This window comes from Carassius gibelio, chromosome B7 (assembly GCF_023724105.1).
Source record: "Carassius gibelio isolate Cgi1373 ecotype wild population from Czech Republic chromosome B7, carGib1.2-hapl.c, whole genome shotgun sequence".
In the NCBI taxonomy this organism is placed as follows: Eukaryota; Metazoa; Chordata; class Actinopteri; order Cypriniformes; family Cyprinidae; genus Carassius; species Carassius gibelio.
In genome coordinates this window covers 11,691,863-11,715,942 of record NC_068402.1, presented here as the reverse complement: position 1 = coordinate 11,715,942, position 24,080 = coordinate 11,691,863, and the positions used below count along the sequence as shown (strand labels likewise).

Here is a 24,080-nt window from a genome sequence, read left to right as displayed (position 1 = left end):
GACGTTTCCAGTGTGGTGCTTGAAATCATATTTACCACCTTATAAAAAAAAGACTGCAAAGCATTTGTAGATGCACAAGTGAGAACAAGATAAATTTCACATGTCATGATCAGATGAACACACGTGGTCAGAATCTGCATTATTAATCATTTTGATCTTTTATAAAAAAAAAAAATCACATAATTCTAACCTTTCATTGGAGAAAATAAGAATTTAAAATGGGGGGAAGGGAAAGTCGTGACATTTGCCAAGTATGGTAACTCAGAACTTGTGCTCTGCATTTAACCCATCCAAGAGTTTTCTCCTATAATGCCGGATGAGGTTACAGAGCACCTGACGAGATCCTTCATCCAGAATCATTCCAGATCCTTCCGATTCCCAGCTCCATGATGGTGCTTCTCTTCAGTTCACCAGACTCCTTTTCTACAGGTTGCAGGTCTAGGAACTGGAATGGCCATAGCAGAAGCTTAATTGGTTTCCTGCCCAGTGAACCATTTTTGTATTGTTTTTAATGGTTTGTTTTTTGATTATTGTCCAGTTGGAAGATCCAAACATGACCCATTATAAGATTTCTAACAGAGTCAGTCACTTATTGATTTTTTTTTATCTGTTGGTATTTGATAGAATCAAACATGCCATCTATCTAAACAAGGTGTCCAGGACCTCCAGCAGAAATATAGGCCCAAAACATTAAAAATACAGCATTGTTCACATGCGGTACTTTTTATCCCTCTGTGCACAATATGAACCCATACTGAGTGTTTGTTGCTAAAAATATAATTTTGTAGTTACATCTGACTATTTAAAATTCAAATTCACACTTGCATGTTGGAAGGCAGTTTTTTGTGTTCGCGAAGCGGCACACTGACAACTGTGAATGTGCAAGACTTCCGGTTCATTAACCACTGTTGGAAAATAATAAGAACTAAGCAAAACCAAATCCACTAAACATTTTCTTTTTTAAAGTTTGTATTAAACACAGACCATTATTTATTCATAATTTGAAGGCTCATTTTGTAAATGTAAGCTTTTTAAAATTTAGACAAGTGCTAACTCTTTATGACAAATTTGTCACATTTACAAAATAAGGTGATTGTGTTAACCCATCTATGCAAATGTTTGTTTACAAAAGAATTAGGTTAATCAAGTTCTGTGCCATCAGTTTAGTGTAGTGACTGTGTGCATTTGTGAAGACACTGATAAATGGTACACTACAAAACAAAAATCTTAAAAAAAGGAAGTCCAAAACATTTGAGCAAATAGTATTGAATGCCATGGAAACTAATGGATTTTTTAAAATAAAAAAAAAAGTATATACAAAAACTTAATATGAAATAAATATAAAAAAGTACTTTTTGTATTTCCTACAGGGGACGGTAAGGGAAGTGATATGTAAAATTGATGTATGTAAAAAGATTATGCATCCATTTAAATAGGATATATTTTCTGTGATCATACCACAAAGAACAGATATAATTTAAGTGCCCATTTCTACTCTCAGTATCAACTTCTTAATCTAAATCTTAGGTTTGAGAAGTCAAAGAGAACATCAGAACTCAACAGTACATGCATACACTGGCTGTTTAAGCCTTCTTTTATAAAAGTGGATAATAAAAAAGCACTTAGAAAAACAGTTGACCAACCAGAAGTGTCAAACTCATAAATTACTATATTTGCCAGTAAGTGATTGACAATTATGCATGCTGCTAATATGACAACCCCCCCCCCACCCTGTGCCCACCACTGCATGACAATATAATAGAGTTTTAGTTGCAATAACACTCCAACATATAATATCTATGCAAATTAAGTGTCAAATAATAGCAAAATAGATATATGCCATATAGAAAGGACTGTCTGTATTTAAAACAATTCAGCCTGTTTCAAATGTTCTCATGCTTGTAGGTTTTTAACTGTCCTTTATTTGCCCAAGTACCAGTGGTTTTGGACTTTATACTGTTTATTTTATTAACTGTTACAGCTGCTGTATATTTCTTTCTTTTCCAAAAGTGCAATTAATTAATTAATGCGTACAACTTTTTAACACATAAATTGACATGGTATCCAAGAGTAATCCCAACATATAAATTATTAACTGAAGTCAATTGTGCAAGTCACTTAATTATTCAGAGACGCACAATTATCCTAATTCAGTCCTTCCAAGCGAATAGCCAAATGCACGAGAGGTCATCTTATCTCCTCGAGCAACTACGTTCTTATCGCACATCTAGCTGATCACAAAGTTCACTGGTATGTTAACATAGCTATCATTTATTTTTAGCTAAAGCAAGAATAATAGGTTGTTTCGTCTATTTGTAAGAACGGTGCGCTCTGAGTAAAAAGCGGAGCTGAGTTTAAGGATCCGCCCTAAAGCCGGTGTATGGAAACGTGATCTAAACGCGGCTGTGAATCTCGTGCTCACTCATTCGCACTGCAGGCTCTCGCGCAGGCTTTTCTGCTCTAAGAGAGGAGCTAAGACTCTTTAAAATCACGTTACCCTTAGGACTCAAGGGCAAAGAGTCATATATACATCACCTACTGCCAATATTTAATATCGCTGTAATCCCGGTGCCATTTCAGACTTTCAGCATGGGGAAAAAGCTCTCGACATGGACGCTCCTAGCGGTCTTTTCTCTGCTGGTAGTGAAAGGTAAGCGCTGCGCCCCTCTTTGTTGAACCCTGTGCCATGCCTACTTCATCATTTTTGTCGGCACCTTAGGCAAGCATTGATTTAAAGCATTTAGACTTTGACTTTAATGTAGGCTCCATTTTTATGGAGATCACGGGGTGCAGGAATCACACAAATCACCGTCTTTTAACATCTGTCTGGGTCTGGATCATCTGTCTGGGTCGAGCCATTGCCACGGCGCTGTGCACGGCATGCTGAGGCTCAAAAAATGATGTAAATGATCTAAATACGATGAATTAAATTGAATTCAATATTTTAAATCTGTCCGTTAAGCACATTAATGAGGATGAGAAGAATATTACTGTTCTTGACCACTGAATATTCAAAGGGCATCACTAATATTAATCTGTTTTTTTTTTCACTTGCGCAAACGTATTTAGGACTATTTAAGATATTGCTATGAATAAAATGGTTCTCTTTTTAACAGAGTGCATCACATATATGTGTATTTTAATGATGTTTCTTTTATATGATCGTCATGTATTTTAAATTCAAATGATATTGCCAATTTAACAGAAAATTAAATGCATCATTTACCTTATCTAACGGCATTAATACAGTTTTATATCTGGACTTCAAAGAAAATCAAAACAATACTGTTCAGTACGGCTTGACATTATATCTATTCACAGAACAGTATTATTTCCACAGTCTCCTCATCCTTGCACGGTACAGGTAGCCTTCGCTGGGAGGCTGGGAGTCAGAGCGCATGCGCATAAGAAGCCACAATGCGCCCAGGTACAGCAGATGAGTTTGGAATTTTTTGGAGACTGCGGAAGATAGGAAGATACCATCATTTTATCACAGGGGGTTACTGTGTTTCCCCTCTTATGGTGTGAGGCACACACGAGTTAAATGTCAAAGATTCCATGCTTGTATGAGTAGAATCATGTAGGCGTATGAAAAACAATGACATCCTTTTCTGAAAAAGACTACTTAAAATACTGTTCGAAGTACGGATGGAATTTTGTATAAAAATCCCCTTAACTAACCCACTATTGAAATGAATGAGGCAAGCCAGCTTCAGTTCTGGCAGAGGTAAATTGCTCCTCCCCTTTTCCTGTCAGCCACACCCCGGTGTTGAATATGTAATTAGATATAGCCTACGTTTACACTCCCTTACTTGAAGACTTATTGTGTATTTATGAGCATATAGTATTTCTTTAGTTTTAGGCTTTAGGTTCCAATATATATATGTTTAATTCCAATATATTTGTCAGTAATTTATCAAATATCTGTGAATAACCAATGCAACCCAACATTGAAACACATGAACTAATGTACTGTATTTAAGCCCATAGGTATCTATTGTGAATGGGAAAACATGAGATAGATGAACTGCTGTCACATGATGTATTGATCACATAACCGTCTGCCAATGCTGAGCTGGCTTTGGCAGCGCTGCAGGACTAGCTGTGGCTTTTAACTTTTAGCTAAACCTAAAGTGCATTAAAACAACCAAATTAAGACAGTGGGCTTTACAGATTAAAAGAGACATATAAAGAAATAGCTATAGAAGTGTAAGTCTGACCCCAGTGGAGTGTTGCACCACATTATCAGTGCTAAAAATATATGGCATACATTCATTACATAAGACACGGAGAGTTGAGTCTGGCTTATTACAGAAGAAACCATTTAGACATGTACTACCAAAAATGACACATGGGGAAAGAATCTTTGTAGAAACATCTTTTATGTGTGCTACATGAGCACAAAAGATTTTCTGTCCCTTTGTGCTTGAAGAATGCATTTGTAAGCTATTATTTTCTTGCCTTTGTTCAAATCCAGGAATGCAGCGACACTACTCTGGAATTTGTATTATAAAGAGTATTTAGTAAAGCTGGGCATCTGATCCACTTTTAGCATTAGCATCCATCCATCATCTGAGATTTGTTTTATGGAAACGTTACCACATTCTGCCAGTATTGCAGTCAAATAAGAAACAAAATCTTTTTGCGTAAACAAAATCATGCATTTATGTAAGCAATAAGGTACACACACATCAACATATCTCCCATATGAGAAGAGTTTCTTTGATGGCAGAAAGGGAGTGGCCTAAAAATGAAAGGTGAATGACCTAACAACACCAGCTGGGGTCTTTTACAATTGATTAGATAAATAAAAAACATGTATATTTGCTGAAATACATAATACATGGAAAGGTTCTATACTGACTGTTTATGTTATGAGTGCAGCTGTGCTTCATGGTGAAAATAACACAGCTGTTGACCAATCAGAATCAAATACTGAAACAAAGTATTTTTATGTTTTATCAATTATTTTAATTACATGCCTGTTCATGATTTGGATGCTCAAAATATGTTTGCACAAAATATTTTGTCAATGTTTCTTATTTTGTGTGTTTTGAAGGAATAAGTCAGGATCTGGCCTTGGAAGAGGCGTTTGAAAAAGATGAACTAAGTGAGTATGACAGTTATAATGATGATAGCAGTAAAGGGATTTTCCTTACACTGTACAAAAAAATAAATAAAAAAAAATAAATAAAATTATATATATATATACATATATATATATATATATATATATATATATATATATATATATATATATATATATATATATATATATTTACAGAAAAAGCTGTGGTTGACAATAATTCTTTAAAAATAAAGCGAAATTGTGACAATAACAGTTTAGTTTAAACCTGTAATTTACAAAAAAGTTTCATGTTCAAAATGTTCTCTGTAAACTATAAGATTACTTGTTCTTTTTCACTTCCACTGTACATCTAACAGTATTTTACTGTAAAATTGCATTCATTGTAAGGTTAGATCTATTAGTATTTCACCGTAGCGAGTTAACTCAGTAACCAATTAACAGGTTTTTACTGTAGCAATTTTAGTCTGATACACTGTATACAAAAATATTTTCAGTGTAGTGTCAGACGGATTTTATTTTGCATATTACATTTAGTTTTTTTTTAATTCTCCAGCTGCCCCACCACCTAAAGTGGACCCAGCAGGAGGAGCAGGTGAGGGTAATCATTGTTTGTTGTAATTAATAGCAGTGTAATAAGCAGAGCAAATCTAAAATGAGCCTTTTTTTTATTAAATTATGTGATCATTTATTACCTTATATTACTTTATAATAATTAAAGAAATTTAATTAGATAAAATGATGTTAATGTGTTCAACAGTGAAACCCAGTCTTAAACCTGTTAAGCCCCCAGTCCAGGAACCAACAAAGCCCAAGCCCAAACAACCAGGTGAGAGGCACTTAATGTATCTCAAATGCTTGTTCTGCTTGAGATGAACATAAAACAAATATCCCTACTAACCTTCTTCAGTAACAACTGGAGCTGTTAACATCTTTGAGTGCTAAAATATGTTTTCTGTCTTGTGTTATGACGAGTCAGCAGGACATTTACCCTGATAGAAATGTTCTTAGAGCTCATAAGTTTATCTAGGTAAAAAAACAGCGAAGGTTGGGAAGTAGCCTATTTTGAATGTTAAAGAATGTATACTGTAAAAGGAAATATCTCATGAATGTCCTGTATTTTGGTGCTTACTAATCAGATTTCATCAAAGTTTTGAATACACAGAACCCTCTGTATGTCAAATGCTTAACAATACTAACATATTAACTAACCTCCAGTAACAGAAGAGATATTCACTGATTTGTTTGACACCACCATTCGGCCGGGCCTGTTGCCCCGAACACCCCCTAGTCCTCTCCGAACCTCTGTTGGCCCTCGGAAATCCCAGTCTGGTTTGTACCGTGCTGTCAATCTCACCGTAGAACTGTTCATCGTGTTTGTGTCCGTGTTTTTTTGTGTCATGTAGATATGTGTGTTCAAAGCCAGTTTTAAAGTGGGATGAAAGCCCAAAATGATTGGATATTTTGTTTAACAGTGTTCACTTTAGACTGAGACTGGTAATAAATGCGGTCATGGATTGTTTAGCATCATTTTGCATATAATGCTCTGAATGTTCTTCCAGATTCAGACACAACAGAAGGAACAGTTCCTAATAATACATTATTACTAAATTGCATATCTTTCTTAGATCTCAGCAAATATAAAACATGCTTTAGCTTGTACTCATGTGATGTAATCTATAATAGAATTATGGCAGACAAAATAAGTCATGGCCACAATCACAGATTTTCTGGTGGATGTCAACTTAACTCCTTCTATGAACTTCTTCAGTGTGTCTCACAACTCAATATCACAGCACACAATTTGATCACATCCACATTTGTCTTCATTGTCATCTTGTCTTGTGAGATTGTGTGGGTTGTATCTTTGTGGCATAAAATCTGAAGCTTTGTTTTGATTCACATCTCATATTACACATCTGTTTTTCACTGTCACTTGTTTTTCACATATTAAAATAACAGTTGATACCCGGCATATTTCATTAGTTATGCAGTGAGTAATTCTTTTGGCTTATAGATTTTGGGGACTTCGATCTTAAAGACGCCCTGAACCCTGACAATGATATCAGAGGAAATGACAAAGACTCTGGCAAAGGCGGTAGGTATTGTTCTGTTTACCTGCTTTTACCTTTCTCCATATTTCATTTTTATTTTTATTTTTTTGCAATTTAGTAGTTCAGTCAGACATCTTTTACAGGAATAATGTAACCTTCTGCAGAGCAGAATCCACGTCTGGATAAAACTATCCCACTAAACTGAGTTGCAATAGAAGAACTCAATCTGATGAATGGTTTTCATCATTTTGTCTTTTTTCTGTAAAAGTCTGTAAATTTGAAGGTAATCAAAGGCATAGCCTAAGGAATCAATAATATCACTTGTACAGTCTATCACTGGGAAACTTAGGCTACTGTGTTGCTAGTCATGGATTAACCCAAGCTAGCCAGGCTCGATGGCATCTCCTGTCCCTGCCAGATAAAGTCCTCGGAGGAGGGGGCCGTGATGAAACCCAATAGCAGAGGTGGAACTGGGGGTAAGAAATAGAGTAACCGCTTGGGAAACCCCTTCTACCACCCTCTTCCCCACTTCATCTTCTTGGCTGAAAAAACGCAAATTGAAACTGATCTCACCATTATTAAAATCTAATCGCTGACAGATTTCAGGTCAAGGCTTTGTAGAACTGAAGCATTAACCTAGTGATCAGCATGGCTGCTGAGCGCTTGCATCTTGACTTTGCATGAATTTTGGTTTAATCAATCAAATTGCTAGTTTCATTGCTTCCTCTAGATTGTATGCAGCAGGGCTGGGTTTTGATACACATTTCATGAGATTTCAAAGTTTTTGATTAGATAACAGCCAATTCTGATCTCAGTTTAATTCAATATTTGTTTATTTATAAATATTTGATGTCTATGTCAGTATTTAAACTATATTTCAGTTTTTCTGAACGGTAAAAAACATTTTCTCTGAACTAATGCTGTGACTTATACAAGGAACCCTTTCCATGGTACTTCACTATTATATTTAACAACGTAGATTAAATTCAACTGCTATTTTTAGATAATATGTAATGATACGAATACGTGTTGAAATGTTATCATCATTAAAATGGTGGCTTTTATTATGAAAATGTGACATTATTCAAATATCTATTACATTATTACGATATTAGGAACGTGTTAAATATAATTAATATTAATATAGTACATATATTTATCAAAACGCTTTAGAGCTGTTTCTTGCTAAATAACAAGTGGCAGACATTAAATTACTTTCCTACAGGTAAATGTTAGGTGACATACTGTTTACAAGCTGTTTTACAGTACATCTTGAAACTCTGACAGCAATTACATGAGACATGATACATTTTGCAGAAATAAAAAAAGAAAAAGTTCTAATTATCTTGAAAATCAATATTAAATTGAACTGTTTTTTTTTGGCCCAGTCCTAGTTGGCAGCTCAGCTTTCTGTTTCCTGCAGTGTTGGAGTGCTGGGCTTTTCCTCTTTTGAGTTACAAAAGCTTCACCTTTGTTTAGATCACTATGGGTCTCTGATTGAATGCTGATAGAATTAGTAAACCCAAGCTGAGCCATGCATGAGCACTTTTTTAATGTTGTCCCCAGGCTAATGTTATTTTCTACATTCTCAGGTGCGCAGTTCTCAGACGAAGACCTTGAGGATGTGGGCAGTGATAACTCTTACAAACCTGACAAAGGCAAAGGTGACAAACTTAAACTGCCCGACAGATCCTCACATTGTGGGACATGTCAAATAAAAGTAGGAGTGTCATTTGAAATGTTCATATTTCTACAGGTGGAAGAGGTGGAAGCAGTGGCGGAAGCAGTGACAGAAACAGTGGTGGTGATTTGGATCCTGCAGACGACAGCTACAGTATGATTGCGTTAATTAGTATTCAGGGCTATTAGAAGAACATTCTGAATAGCTTTTGCTAATTTGGTACAGTTAAAACTTTTAATAGTGGCCAATGTGTTGATCCATAGACACCATGGCTGAGACTGGAACCATTGCTGGTATTGTGAGCGCTGTGGCTATGGCTCTGGTTGGTGCAGTGAGCAGCTACATCTCCTACCAGAAGAAGAAGTTGTGCTTCAGCATACAGCGTAAAGACAAATACATTTTCTTTTAATTGCTCCACACTGTTTGTATTTTTTCGTGCATTCATTATCACGTTCTTTATCTTACCACAGAGAGTCTGAATGCAGAAATAGTGAAAGCAGATGCCCCAGATGCTGTAGTTGCACAGGAGCCACAAGGTACTGACCCCCTTTATGTTGCATCTATGAGGAAAATGTCTTCATTTAACATTTTTTGGTGAAAATTAAAGGGTAAATCCGTAGATTTTTAACTAGCTTTGTATTGTTACAATGTCGGTAGAATAAGTAATGAACGATGTGAATTATTTCTTTATTAGGGTTTTAAGATATCCCAATTATTTGCCAATAAAAAGTATGCCAGATTGTACTTCCCCATATTGCCAGTTGTGAATTTTAGTTTTATTCCCAATTTAAATTTTTTCTACAATTTTCATTCCTTCTGTTATTCTTTTTGTTAAATAGTTGTGGTCTTAGACTGACATTTACTGGTGTGGTTGTAGTATGGCACAAAATAGTTTTTGGTTACGGATGCCGTTCTCTAGCACAATTATAACCTACAATTTATGTTCAATAATAGAAAAACTTTCTTTAAACTTAGTTCATCAATCAACTGCATTATTTTCCTCCCTACTCCAGTTCAGCAAACTCTTCTCCAGCCTCCCAATGCTGAGCCGCCAACAGAAGAGAATGCAGTGTAATCTGAAATGCATCGTCCAAACTGAAGAGGGCGCAGTTCTAAATCGTTGTTCTCCAATTTGAATGCCACTGTTATTTCCCAGCGCATTTGCACCACAATGCCCTTTTTGAATTACCAATGTGACTGTTTAAATCAACCTTAAATATAATCTGATCATTTTTTTAAAACTCTATTTTAACTCTTCACATGCAACAATGCAGTTAGCCTGTTTGCAATAATACTGCTATGAAATGGAAAACACCTAATAATTTTCGAATGATTTACAGAGCCCCAAGAAAAATCAAACAGATAATGCGCTACAGTCTTTTTGTTTGTCAGTTTATCCCATCATTCCTATTGAGCACAAATGCATATTAATGAACAGTGATCCGAGTGATTAATCCAAGGTTTACAAAACAGATGATTGGATAATCATAGAAATCTGGTTTTAAAGGTCAAGGCTGTTTTCCTTACGCTTTCACAGCAAGACAGGCTTAACAGATCAGTTGCTGTGAAGTATACAGTTGAAAAAAAGATGAAGGATTTGTGAAGGTTTTTTGTTGTTGTTGATGTTTTAACATGATCTGTATATATTTGCCTTGCTTTCACGGCAGTGTGAAAAGATTGTCATACATATATGCAGGTTTTTGTGTCTTAGTGAACTTTTTACTTGAGTGACTTTTTGAGAGAGAAAAAAAAAATGACGAACAACTGAAGTCAAAAACTAACCAACAGCTGCTTCTTTCTAATTTGCTTTAAAATGAAACAATGACTAAAATGGGTTTAACTGTGAAGATGTGTTGACGTGTGTTGATGAAGAAGCCGTGTTGACTGCATACGTGTGTGTTAGTTGGATGTCAGTGGTTGCGATTCCTTCTTTTGAGGAATAGTTTGATTCGGCGAGATCAGAATGAGTAGATAGATTAGCGTGAACTAATTTGTGGGTGGAAGTAACCGAAGTTGTGTTTTCATGTTAGCACAATACTTAGTCTAGTAACTCTTCGTACCGCTAATTCTGATCCATTGCCTTTTGTGGGGTTTTAAGGGGTTAATGTGCTTGTATATCGCATATCGTTTCCAAGTTTGTACTCAAACTGTTGTATCAGTGTATCTCTATTTACACTTGTAGCAGTAAATGTACATAAATGTTTGTGCCCCCCACTCTTTTTGGATTATGGGGAGTAGTTTTTTCGCCCTAGCTTAGTGTTTGTACCGTTTGTAGCATGTTTGAGCTTTAGCTTTGAGACTTTTTAGAGACCTGTTACACCCTCGCTAGTTTTGCTATTGCCTTAATGAGTCTCCAGGTGCTTTCCAGTTTTGCTAATTTTCCCCACTTCCTTTGCCAAGGGTCTGGTGTTTGTGCCACAGATCTTGACCAGAGCCCTCATCTCTCCTGATTTGGAAGGCCACCATCTGGAAAGGGCAAGTTAGCAAAACCGGATTAAAAAGCGGCTCTGTCCTTACCATCCTCTCCCCCACTTGAGATGCTCCAGATTTTCCTGTAGCTGTTGTTTTTCACTGTGAATTCAGGTGCACCTTTGTTACCCCCCAACCCAAGCCCTCGCCAATGGTGCTTTCCTTCCCAATGCCTTACCAACATTAGGGAAGACACGCTAGCTTACTAACACAGCACTAACAGTCACAACCGTTAGAAGGGCTGCCTCACTTGAATGTCTACAAACTAGACGTACTAGGTTACGTACGTTGTTCCAGTTTAAAGGTGTGGTCACATTCTCTGAAATTTCACAGGTAAAAATGTCCAGCGTCAAATGCTGTGTGCTCGCGTAGATCACTTTCAAACCACGTGGCTTTCTGTTGACTTGTGTGGCTAAAATCATTTGCCCTTGTGCAAAATGTGACCTCACCTTAACACTATTGCAGTTTAAACACATCTGAAATATTTTTTACTCACACATCCAAGATAAAGCAGATTTACAAGTCTTGCGAATGGTAACGATGTCAAAGACATATCGGCACAGAATGTTGCCTGGTGCTTTCCTTTAAAGGCTTTGGTAGTGTATCTAGGGTGAACATCAACAAAGAGAATGTCAGCAGAATGTTATACTCTCTTTACTACTTTGGCTACCAGAACAATGTAGCGTTTTTGGTGCTACACTTGTTAGAAATGAAGAACACCAAAGATGAAATGTGGTGGTTTTCCTTTTTTGCATGTTTTTTTGACTTTGGTGTCTAGTGATCCAGTGGAATGAATTTGAAACAGCTAAGTGAAAGGTACAACAGTCTCGGTTAAGGCAAATGTGGAAATTCACAAGTGTCTTGAACATTTTGGACAACATTATCACCTGTTTGTGTTGAACTGCTTCCAGATTTGTTGCTTGGATGCATTATGTGACTGTTAAAACCTCCCTGATTCCTTCAATTGACCATCTACATTTCTGGGGACTAGTAGTTCATATGGTGGATGTTACATTTGTAAGGATCTCTGGGCTCTCTCTGGTGGTGTTTGGCCAGCATAGTTGCAATTTTGTCAAAACAAGGGTGTACGTGCTGAAATATACAGATATGCATGTTTTGGATTCTAGCTGTAGATATTAAAGTTTTTTCTCGTGTACTGGGTTTATTTATCAACTTGAGAAAAATGTGTTATTGGGACATACGTTTCTAAAGTGTCTTGATTTGCACTGCCAGTTTATGGTACTGCCACAGATCAGACTGTAATGCTGTAGCTTTATCTGTCACTGAATGAACTGAAATTTGGCTTTGATGTGAACCTCAGAAATATTGACTTTCAGCATAAATTCACAGAGTTTACATCAGTGCCTGCTCACTCCAATACAGAATGTGATGAAAATGCAATGAATTACACAGATATCAACTGGCAATCCTCTTCTAGACATTTTTATATATTTAAATGTACTCAAATTTCACTCTGTATTTTACTTGGTGGAAAAAGATCAGCATAAAGAAACCCAATAATAAACAATTTATCTTGTCTTTGATTCCTTCCTATTTATTTTTCTTTAAGTCAGGTTGCAAGTTTCGTGAGTAAAAATGTGTGTGTATAAAGAATAACCAGGTTTGCACAAATACAAAGATACACACAAATCAAAACAAATACATAATTTTTTTAAGGTGCATTATGATTATTACATATTTTTTAAACATTATATGGCATCGCCTGTTCAAATGATCTGAACTGTTGACCATTTCTAAAGTCAAAACAGATAAAACAAGATATTTGCACTAGCTTAATCAATCATGAGTTGATATATACATATATATCAGATGGTCCCTTTACCTTGTGTAAACATACGTTTCAGTAGTACGTGAAAGTACAGTAGTAGTGCAGTAGTAGGGTATGCACATTAAAACCTAATTCCACTTTCATACAAGCAAGTGCTAAAGAAAAAAACAAATACAGTATGTGGTTTCAAATTGGCAGTAATGGCAAAAGCAATAGCAATTCAAAACCCCATTGCTTATGGAACATAAGACACAATAAGAACACAAGCTGATAGAGGAATAAAAAATTTTGAGTGACCAGTTAAAAGGTTGGTATGGTATTAGCATAAAGGCAGGCAATGCTGAGGCAGTAAAGCAAAAATATTGAACAAAAACTACAGACAAAGCACAGAAATGCTGTGAAATATAAGACTACACACAAATAAATTATTAAAATGATGTCAATAATTACAAGACAAATACTGGCCATAAACTTTTCATAAACTTCATTACGATCAAACGCTTTCCTGGTTATCAGTCTTTAAGAGCAGATCCAAACAACTGAACTGAACCTGAATTGTGTGGGAGACACAATTATTTGGCGTTCATGCTAGTTTACACAAGTGTATGTGCTGGGCCTCTATACATCCTGCCCAAAGCATTATTATCCAGTGAGAAACGACCAATAGATAAAGACTTCACATACCTATGTTTACTGTAACCTATAGATTCCTTCCACACATTCTGTTAATGAAGAATTCTCGAATTTACACAGAGGTGTGTAGCGGCGTACCGCCATTCGAAGGAGAATATGCATGCTCTGATGAAGAGGAGATAGAGTGTGATGAAGATGCTTCTTTCTGTAACTCCTCCACCTTCCTCTGTAGCTCTGCACGAAGATACAGCAGCTCCTTCAGGTTCTGGTGCACAGGCATCTGATCAAAAGTCCAAAAGAGCTGGTGTTAGTTATAAAAGCTTTAGTTTTCCAATGCATTGCTTAAGCTAATGTATTGAGAACATTTCGCACCTGTGGTCTCATACGGGGGTTCCAGCGTACGTAGTATCCAACCCAGAGCTCCAGATGTCTGAGACTGGCCACAGGGTACAGAACATGGTTTTCATAGTCCACATAGAAGGGGTTGGTGAAGTCCTCTGGCTGGCTATTGACGTAGGACCACAAAGACACCGTTTTACTGTTCACTTCCTAAAAAAAAGAAGAAACATTTAGAAAATGTCAGCATTGGAACATCTCTAGTCTATCAAAATTACTAATGTTGGCAATGTGGCACATACATTTTCCACTCGCTCCTGTTCGCTGTTGTAAAGGAATGTCCCAAACAGACAGCTGTAGAGGTGATCCAGGATAGTGATGAGGAAGAGCTCATTAAACTCAAAGGCAGTGGGAAACTGCGAACACATTATAAAGACATTCACAGTGAGTTCTAAAACACCAGCATCCATTTCATGGGAATCGACAGGAATTAGGCTCATTTTAAAGATACAGTTTACTATAAATATACATTTTAGTACTTGGAAAGTAAAAAAGTTGCAGCTCACCTGTCTCATCATCTGCCAAACACAGTCTATGAACTGCACAAATAGAGGCGAGCGCTCGGAGTTTGCATGATTTTCATCTCCATGACCAACACGCTGTGACAGAAGGAGATTTTTTAAAGAAATGAATACTTCCATTCAGCAAGGACATTCAAATGACAATAAATAGATTTATCATTTTACAAAGTATTTATATTTCAAATAAAACTTTCAATTCAAAGAATCCTGAAAAAAAAAATGTAAATTATGTTTTGCAGAAAAATAGAGTAGCAAATGATTAATGATGACTGCATCCAAAATGAACATTTTTGTTTACATAATATATGTGTGAGTACTGTGTATATTTATTATGTATAAACACAAGTACAAACACATACATGCATTATTTCAGAACAATTTTAGGTTTTTATATTAAAAGTATTTATATACACAATATAAATTATATGAATTTAAATGTACATATTTTCGAACTATGTTATGTTTGCATGTTTGTGTATTTATATATATACATAAATACACACAGTACCTATGGATATCATATTTAAACAATTCTAAAAAAAATTAGAGATTAATCGTGTTTAATCATATGACAGCACTAGTAGTAAAACAATTTCCAACATTGATAACATGTCCATCTGATTAGCTGAATAAAGTTTTCTACCCCACATACAAGGGTTCTCTTTCACGCTCAGTGTTCCTTACCGCAGCGAACTTGTGTCCGAAGCTGATCCATTCCTTCTCCAGCAGCACCTGGAAGCCCCTGAGAGTCCTGTAGTATGAATCCAGCATCAGCATGGACAGAGAGGTGAGCTGAGCCGTGCGGTCCCAGCCGTCACTGCAGTGCACCACCACAGAGCTCTTACTCGACTCGACCTTATCTGCAATCTTCACCGCACCCGCAAGCAAAAGCTAGAAAGAGAGAGAGAGAGTTTAATCATTTAAAAGCGTCTAATCATCTTAAGCCGGCTGCACACTGTATGCCATGATTTGCAGTCTGAGACAAATCTCGCAAATCCTAAACAATCCTCTGATTCTAGGCCAAAATCTGTAGTCTTCAATCATGTCTACTGACTCGTGGCTTATAGTAAAAGTGTGCACCTGGCTTTACTTTCTGATTCAGAAAAAACTGGGAGAAGTAAAAGTGCATCATTTCTTTGCCAATGCAACTTGGTTTGATATTATTTGACCTTTTGCAGCCTCTCTGTGTATAGCTAAATCATATACAGTATTGTTCAAAATAATAGCAGTACAATGTGACTAACCAGAATAATCAAGGTTTTTAGTATATTTTTTATTGCTACGTGGCAAACAAGTTACCAGTAGGTTCAGTAGATTGTCAGAAAACAAACAAGACCCAGCATTCATGATATGCACGCTCTTAAGGCTGTGCAATTGGGCAATTAGTTGAAAGGGGTGTGTTCAAAAAAATAGCAGTGTCTACCTTTGACTGTACAAACTCAAAACTATTTTGTACAAACATTTTTTTTTTTCTGGGATTTAGCAATCCTGTGAATCACTAAACTAATATTTAGTTGTATGACCACAGTTTTTTAAAACTGCTTGACATCTGTGTGGCATGGAGTCAACCAACTTGTGGCACCTCTCAGCTGTTATTCCACTCCATGATTCTTTAACAACATTCCACAATTCATTCACATTTCTTGGTTTTGCTTCAGAAACAGCATTTTTGATATCACCCCACAAGTTCTCAATTGGATTAAGGTCTGGAGATTGGGCTGGCCACTCCATAACATTAATTTTGTTGGTTTGGAACCAAGACTTTGCCCGTTTACTAGTGTGTTTTGGGTCATTGTCTTGTTGAAACAACCATTTCAAGGGCATGTCCTCTTCAGCATAGGGCAACATGACCTCTTCAAGTATTTTAACATATGCAAACTGATCCATGATCCCTGGTATGCGATAAATAGGCCCAACACCATAGTAGGAGAAACATGCCCATATCATGATGCTTGCACCTCCATGCTTCACTGTCTTCACTGTGTACTGTGGCTTGAATTCAGAGTTTGGGGGTCGTCTCACAAACTGCCTGTGGCCCTTGGACCCAAAAAGAACAATTTTACTCTCATCAGTCCACAAAATGTTCCTCCATTTCTCTTTAGGTCAGTTGATGTGTTCTTTGGCAAATTGTAACCTCTTCTGCACATGCCTTTTTTTTAACAGAGGGACTTTGCGGGGGATTCTTGAAAATAGATTAGCTTCACACAGACGTCTTCTAACTGTCACAGTACTTACAGGTAACTCCAGACTGTCTTTGATCATCCTGGAGGTGATCATTGACTGAGCCTTTGCCATTCTGGTTATTCTTCTATCCATTTTGATGGTTGTCTTCCGTTTTCTTCCACGTCTCTCTGGTTTTGCTCTCCATTTTAAGGCATTGGAGATCATTTTAGCTGAACAGCCTATCATTTTTTGCACCTCTTTATAGGTTTTCCCCTCTCTAATCAACTTTTTAATCAAAGTACGCTGTTCTTCTGAATAATGTCTTGAACGACCCATTTTCCTCAGCTTTCAAATGCATGTTCAACAAGTGTTGGCTTCATCCTTAAATAGGGGCCACCTGATTCACACCTGTTTCTTCACAAAATTGATGACCTCAGTGATTGAATGCCACACTGCTATTTTTTTGAACACACCCCTTTCAACTAATTCAACTAATTGCCCAATTGCACAGCCTTAAGAGCGTGCATATCATGAATGCTGGGTCTCATTTGTTTTCTGAGAATCTACTGAACCTACTGGTAACTTGTTTGCCACGTAGCAATAAAAAAATATACGAAAAACCTTGATTATTCTGGTTAGTCACATTGTACTGCTATTATTTTGAACAATACTGTACTCATGTAGAGGTTTCAAAAATCTATTTATAAATGTGAGTAGGAGAACAAAAATATCTATTATTAATTCATACTGTAGCAATAAAGATTAGAGTTGGTGTTTACCCGTATGTTCTGCAGCCAGTGTGTGGCATCTATGGCTGAATGCCAGTGGGGTTCGTCGATGGTAGGGTAGACCACCTCCTTCAGCTTACGCAGAGACTCTCTCATAACATGAATGTTTGGGATATCCAGGAAATTCAGGTCCATGTTAGAATAGAAATTTTCATTCTCGAAACCTCCGTCCTTAGCCTGAGGCATGAAACAGCAGAACATCGAGGGGTTAACATCTCCTGACAGGATCTTCAGATGTACATTAGCACAGATGGCTACTCAGTTATCGAAAAGGTTGTGTGCATTAAGTTCGAGAAAGTGACATACAAATCGTTTTCCTACATTTCCCAGAAAAATACACATAGCAGCGGGTTATTTGCATGTACAGCAACATTGATGAACTGAACCGAAAAAAAACGTCTCATCTAGGAAATCACTATTACCTTGTGATTTTCAGCAACAATACTCTGTCGTGCGTCAAATATGGTGAGTTTATGGGACTGTGCATTGGCATCTATGATGGTCTGGAGGTAATGCTCATCCTCCTTACACCGGCGGTCTGTCGGCCCCACCATAGGCTGACTACAGCGAACTATAGTGGCCTGAGTTTCTGGGTGGATCCATGAGAGGACCTGAAAGACAAAATGAGGCTGCTTTTGAATGCTCACGTGCCAATTATTTCAGTAGTTTTTAGATTCCCCCCCCCAATTTAAAAATATCTGAAAAACATTGTTTACTTGTTTACTACCAGTACTGTTTACTTGATTAATATTTTCATTCTGTTGTTGTTTTAGCATGAACAGCATTTAATTTTAACAAGTACTTGGGCAAAAATGCCACCGAAAGTGAAGAAAAATGCCCCAAATGTGAAAGTGACGTACAGCCAAGTACCCATAGTCAGAATTTGTGCTCTGCATTTAACCCATCCAAAGTGCGCGCACACACACACACACAGCAGTGAACACACACCCAGAGCAGTGGGCAGCTTTAATGTTGGGGGTTCGATGCCTTGCTCAAGGGCACCCCTAGTCGTAGTATTGCCGGCCCGAGACTCAAACAAACAACCTTAGGGTTAGGAGTCAAACTCTCTAACCACTAGACAAACTGGAAAAAAGATGCTTTGTAAAGTAAGGTTGCACAGACACACACACTCACTTACTGGTATGCGATGTTTTACTCTGAAAGAGGCCACTCGTTTGATCTCGTCCTCTTTAATACTGGTTGGGGTGACAAGCAGAGCAGGGTAAGTGTCACACACTTCATAATTACTGTTGATCTTACTGATGGTCCAGCTCTCATTTGGCAAACCCTGCAAACAAAAAGAGAAGAGAGAGACCGTATGAAGCCATATTATTCTCAATTTATGCATTCAGTCAGACAAGTCTGTTCTTTTTCAGCGAAGTGCACGTCTCACCAATCTTTTATATTCAGCCACTGGATCATAAACCTTCCATCCATCCTCTGGAAACTGCTCTTTGTATTGGAAGGCGAATAGTGACTGGAAATAAAAGGAAAAAATGGATTGTGGAGACATGAACGAACTACACTCAGATCTAGTGGCCAATCCCTGCTCTGACTGGAGCCATCACATACCAGCTCATTGGACAAGGGGAAGGCATACTTGGTCAACACCTCCAAAATCTCCAGGTTACTCTGTTCTTCCTTTTTATAAGCAAACCTCTGACTCCTCATATCCTGTTGAGATAAACCAAAAATCATTGGTATGGACAAAGTACAGTTTTTAAGGCTGAAATCTAATTATTATAGGGACCAATTCTCATTATTAACTAGTTGCTTATTAGAATGTCTATTATTAACATTTAGTCTGTTTATTAGTGATTATAAAGCACATTTTCTGCATGACCATAGTGTCAGCCATGTGACCGTTGGCTGAATGTCTGATGCATATGGCGCACAAAATTGGAAACTCTTCATGAGTTTCGAAGTCGTCATAGGACTGGTTGAATTACACAGGATTTCCAGTAGATGTGTGCATTTCGTTCTTTAAAGTTCCGCTTTGAAACAAAGATGCCATGGTGCCAAATCCCCTCATGGAAGAAGAAAGCTGTTATGTTTACTATTGTGAAGACTAGAGCTACTAAATGCTAGATTTAAAAAAATGTGTGAAATATTTAAAGTGCACGGCATAAAATCTATAAAATATGTCCAAGAGCTGTAATTCTGGGAACATTTCCACACACCTAAACATGATGCAGCACAAAAACGAAACATGATTGGTTGCTTTATCTGTCAGTCATATGGCCTCTTGGGCAGGCATTGGCCAATTTGAACAAGAAGTGAGAAGTGTATTCATTTATTGTACCAAATTGTGCATAATATGGAAAACTGAAAGGAAATAATTAAACAAAATGAACCAGTGGAGCTGATTATGATTTTTTCCATGAATCAGCGAAGTCAATAATTACCCCTATAGAGACACTCAATCGAAACACTGACACTGAGACCTGCGTTGTGGGTGGATGTTTACTACAGGTGGAACAGACAAGCATGTGGGTGGATCGTGGTGAATCTAACCTTACAGACAATCTCCATGCCACTAGTATTCTCCCCAAGACTCTGGACACTGATAGTCTCCAACCTGCTGATGGCACCCAGGTTCACATCCAATATGTAAGGAGCATCCTGCAGAGAAGGATGGAATAAGCTGTTTAACATAATTGTTTAGGCATATAACACAATATTAAGACACTATACTGATTTTGACATTGAGAAAGAGACTAAAACACAAATTTTCCCCTCTGTACCCGTTCTAGACTGACAAAGTAGAGTTTGTAGTCTGTGACTGTGAGTGTGCCGGTCACAGCTCCAGTGAAAGGACAGATATACATCACATCTTTAACTGCAGAGACAGAAGATAACCAATGTTAGTTAACTGACAGCAAACAAGCAGAAACCGGAAACAAGTCACCACGAATGATCCAGCATACCAGTGGTTTTGACTGTCTCTCCAGGGACCAGTGGGACTTCATCCATGGGGGCCTGCCGTCGCACATCCTTGAAAGCCTGCTACAGGGTAACCAGACAAAACCTCTTAAAATTCACACTGGAGGTATTTTATTCTGCTAATTTCTTGTTCATACACTACCGCTAAAATGATTTTGAAAGTCTCTTATGCTCTCCAAAGCTTCATTTTTTTTAAATCAAAACTACTGTAAAACAGTTTTATTTTGAAGTAGCATTACTATTCTTAAAAAATATTTTAATATATTTAAAAATGTAGTTTATTCCTGTGATGGCAAACTTAAATTTTCACCAGGCATTATTATTACTCTATTCATCGGTACCTTTAGAAATCCCTCTAACATGCTGATTTGGTGCTCAAGAAACATTATAATTATCATAGTTAAATTTGATTATGCTACTTTATACATTTGATACAAAAACATCATAAAAAAGCTTAAATAAACAGTGTTTGATAAAACAGTGTTTTGATAAACAGTGTTTTTCATAATAATATAGCTGCTATCATAAAGTCTGGGCTGATGTAAGGGCTTGACAAAGAGCTTGACAGCAGTAAAATAACCGAGATTGGAAAAAGAAGACAGACAGAGGAAGGTTAGAGTAAAGAGATAGTGTTGAAGCGAGAGAAACTTGCCGTAGTGTGAGATGGCAGTTCATAGTCACTGTCAAACTGACAGCCATCTTCACCAGAGTCCTGAGACTGAGCACCAGACGAAGAACAAATAGATTATGAGAAAGAAAGAAAGAAAGACAGACAGAAAAGAGTTAATTAAAAAGTTCCAGAGATTTTAGTGTCTGTTTTGGAAAGAGAACGAGAGACAATGCAGCAGAGATAATAGTTGCTCTTTAGGGGTTGATAGGTCATATCCTCACACAGAGACAGGAAGTGTTGTTTAAGGAGGAAGAGAGAAAACACGCAAAACATACAGCTGCTCAGCCATCACCACTTCACTTGAAGATCTGAGATAATGGCAACCAAATCATTCAAAAGTGCATTTTTGATGCTTCTGATGTGTTTAACACAGATCTCCGATTCTGGATCTTCAGCCTTACCCTCAGATTTGTCCTCCTGGATACCTGGAGATCACACATACACATCAGACAAAAACAAGTTACAAACACACACACACACACACACACACACACACACACCTTCATGAACATGTAGGCACACAGACTGAATTTTAGCCAAAACGACAAGAGAGCTCCAAGTCATATTTTACCACATAACTAGAAAGAAAACCAATAAAATGAAGGGTACAGTAGATCATTCATATTTTTTCATATTTAATATTATTAATTATATACTATTCAAATTGTAAAGAATAAAAGTTAAGTATACAGACACTACCTTTTAAAAATGTTGGGTAAGTTGTTAAAAACGTAATAATAACAATAATGATAATAAATTAATATTTACCAAGAATGCATTGAATGAACTGACTAAAAGTGACAGTAAGCTGAGACAAGACAGTAAAAAAGTCATTTTTACTTCTGCTGAATTTAATTATATAATAATAATAATAATAATAAAAAAGATTTTATGTAATATATGACCCTTTGATAAGCTCTGGCTCCTGGGTTACTGTTACTATCTCAGACGAGCTTTACAGAAAATCCCAGACCAATGAACTGGAGATTTCTGTGAGAAGCACAGTTTACTCAAATGTGCATGTAGGATGGTTCAAAAAGTATATAAATCTTACATTTAATTTCTGTAAAGACAGATTGAGAACTTGTCTGAAAATACAGCAGACAATAACAACTGTATTTTAAAAACAGGCTTCATTTTTATGCAGAATATAGCTTCCCCTTTTTTTCATTTTGAATATGTGATAAAATATGACAAAATGACATTTCTTCAAGAGATTCATCCTGTACCACCTTGAGAAAGCATGAAGAAGAGCTTATGAACAGAAGGCAAACAGTGTGCAATATGCCATACTGAATGCACACTAAGGTAAAGCAGACGAACATCAACAGTGGTTATTTATTTGTAGCATTATGTACAATTTCTAAATTTACAAGCTCAAAGCAGTTCAAAGCACTGGGCCTTTAAAAGCAAACTGACAAACACCCTACTTCCATCACCCTTACCTTGAAATCTATCTTCTTCCCAACCTGTTGATTAAACCACAATACCATAATGGCTCACTCGGAGTCAAAAAACTAATTAACACTTGGCCACATTCCTTTTGAACACCATGTTTCTAAGCTTAAATATAACACAATAATTTATATAAATGTCCTGTTTCCACTCGGCTCAAAATTTAACATCCATATGTTTATTTATTTGTTAACCAGCAGAGAAATAAGTTGGGATCATGTACAGTCAGGATCTATTCATGGTCCCTATCAATCCACATGGGTTTATTTTGTGGTAACAGCCAACTAGCTGGACATTATTGCATTCTTATTTTTTAAATACAGGTCTGATTAAGAGTGAAAACATTCTCTAACCTTGTATTCACGGGTAATGGCTTCTGGAGGGACACCACCAGAGATCTGGCTGGAGATAGTGGCCGCTATCAGCTGTTTACACCACTCCACGTGAGATCCAGTAGGACTGTGTGAGAAAAAATATAGATAAGACACTCAAGCTTCAGTCAATGCATCTGCCATTAGCTGATATAATGTGAAGCTACAAGCATTCAGCAGATGCATTTATTAATGCATTAATGTAATGCAGTGCAAGTCAGTGTGGACTGATGGCAGAAGATGACAGATGGCATTATGAGGTCAGAAAAATGTCACAGTCTGATCTTGATGGGTGAAAAATGCAACAACATTGCAACCTGGCTTTAAAAAATGTTTTATTGTTTCAGTTAATGCATCACTTCTTGGTAAAACGTTACAGGCCAACGTTGCTATCTTAAAACGATGAAGGAAGGATGCGTGCTAATAGTTTCTAATGGACATAAATCATTTAATAATAAATAGTTTTGATATTAGTGTTATCGGAGCAAAAAATAAACTATGATATAACGTTACAGTACATATAAAGGTAAATATCATAACAATAACCATATATATGACGCGTCTTCTCTCCATCCTGTTTCGCGTGTTCGTACACAGTAGATGGCTTTATTTATTAAAAATACATATGCAATTGTACATTTGAGCATAAGCCCAAGTCCCGTACCTGTCTGGTAGATCCACGATGTCTTGACGAGGTGCAGGGATGACTCCTCCGAGGCTCCTCGGTTTACGCGGGACAGGCGGCAGCACCGGACTCTCTGAACCCGACGAATGCTGCTGTTTCTCCATTTCTCGCCTCCCCGAGCTCCGTCTAGTAAGATGTGGATGTCTTTCAGCTTCCTCTAGTCTGCTAGCGGAGTCTCTGTGTTTAGGAAGTCATCTCTCTTTGGCTGTTGTAGTGCAGCAGACTCCTCTGCGGTCGCCTCTCTGCTTCCTGTTCTGCTGCTGCCGCTCACAAATAGCGTTTCTCTTTATTTATGTCGAGGAGGAAGCCATGACGAAACCTCCCCCCTGCCGTCAAACCCATACATCACTAACATATCGGCAGCCATATATTATGC

The 24,080-nt window shown here is 37.2% G+C and overlaps 2 protein-coding genes across 13 annotated transcripts; one reads left to right on the top strand and one right to left on the bottom strand.

The window, feature by feature from the left end:
- Positions 1–2,236: 2,236 nt before the first annotated feature.
- cd99l2 (CD99 molecule-like 2) lies at positions 2,237–12,828 on the top strand. Of its 3 annotated transcripts, none has more exons than XM_052560537.1 (11): positions 2,237–2,650; positions 5,060–5,110; positions 5,643–5,681; positions 5,847–5,915; positions 6,305–6,418; positions 7,104–7,184; positions 8,733–8,804; positions 8,897–8,974; positions 9,085–9,204; positions 9,292–9,357; positions 9,835–12,828. In XM_052560537.1, exons 1-11 carry the CDS (start codon positions 2,590–2,592, stop codon positions 9,894–9,896), a joined length of 813 nt encoding a protein of 270 aa, XP_052416497.1. In that variant the 5' UTR covers positions 2,237–2,589; the 3' UTR covers positions 9,897–12,828. The 3 variants fall into 3 exon arrangements, with proteins under 3 accessions (XP_052416497.1, XP_052416499.1, XP_052416498.1); XM_052560538.1 differs by lacking the exon at positions 2,237–2,650 and adding an exon at positions 3,380–3,427; XM_052560539.1 differs by lacking the exon at positions 6,305–6,418 and having other exon boundaries at positions 2,238–2,650.
- A 112-nt stretch (positions 12,829–12,940) lies between these two features.
- On the bottom strand, positions 12,941–24,031 carry mtmr1a (myotubularin related protein 1a). 10 transcript variants are annotated; one of them, XM_052560524.1, is made up of 18 exons: positions 23,684–24,031; positions 23,002–23,107; positions 22,639–22,662; positions 21,595–21,618; positions 21,176–21,241; positions 20,508–20,586; positions 20,325–20,419; positions 20,095–20,202; positions 19,153–19,254; positions 18,974–19,057; positions 18,719–18,868; positions 18,003–18,191; positions 17,572–17,757; positions 15,314–15,520; positions 14,615–14,707; positions 14,351–14,464; positions 14,085–14,261; positions 12,941–13,992 (listed from the first exon to the last, which is right to left on the bottom strand). In XM_052560524.1, exons 1-18 carry the CDS (start codon positions 23,806–23,808, stop codon positions 13,825–13,827), a joined length of 2,097 nt encoding a protein of 698 aa, XP_052416484.1. In that variant the 5' UTR covers positions 23,809–24,031; the 3' UTR covers positions 12,941–13,824. The 10 variants fall into 10 exon arrangements, with proteins under 10 accessions (XP_052416484.1, XP_052416485.1, XP_052416486.1 ...); XM_052560525.1 differs by having other exon boundaries at positions 20,508–20,583; XM_052560526.1 differs by lacking the exon at positions 22,639–22,662.
- Between the last annotated feature and the right edge of the window lie 49 nt (positions 24,032–24,080).

What these genes read in the sequence shown, in the direction of transcription:
- cd99l2 (XM_052560537.1), top strand. Translation starts at nt 2,590, where the DNA reads ATGGGGAAAAAGCTCTCGACATGGACGCTCCTAGCGGTCTTTTCTCTG. An exon ending in GCCCAAGCCCAAACAACCAG is followed by an intron (nt 5,916 to 6,304) that starts GTGAGAGGCACT and finishes ACTAACCTCCAG; the next exon opens with TAACAGAAGAGATATTCACT. An exon ending in CCCTCGGAAATCCCAGTCTG is followed by an intron (nt 6,419 to 7,103) that starts GTTTGTACCGTG and finishes TTTGGCTTATAG; the next exon opens with ATTTTGGGGACTTCGATCTT.
- mtmr1a (XM_052560524.1), bottom strand. Translation starts at nt 23,808, where the DNA reads ATGGAGAAACAGCAGCATTCGTCGGGTTCAGAGAGTCCGGTGCTGCCG. An exon ending in TCCCCTTGTCCAATGAGCTG is followed by an intron (nt 19,058 to 19,152) that starts GTATGTGATGGC and finishes TTTTATTTCCAG; the next exon opens with TCACTATTCGCCTTCCAATA. An exon ending in GAGTAAAACATCGCATACCA is followed by an intron (nt 18,192 to 18,718) that starts GTAAGTGAGTGT and finishes TTTGTCTTTCAG; the next exon opens with GTCCTCTCATGGATCCACCC.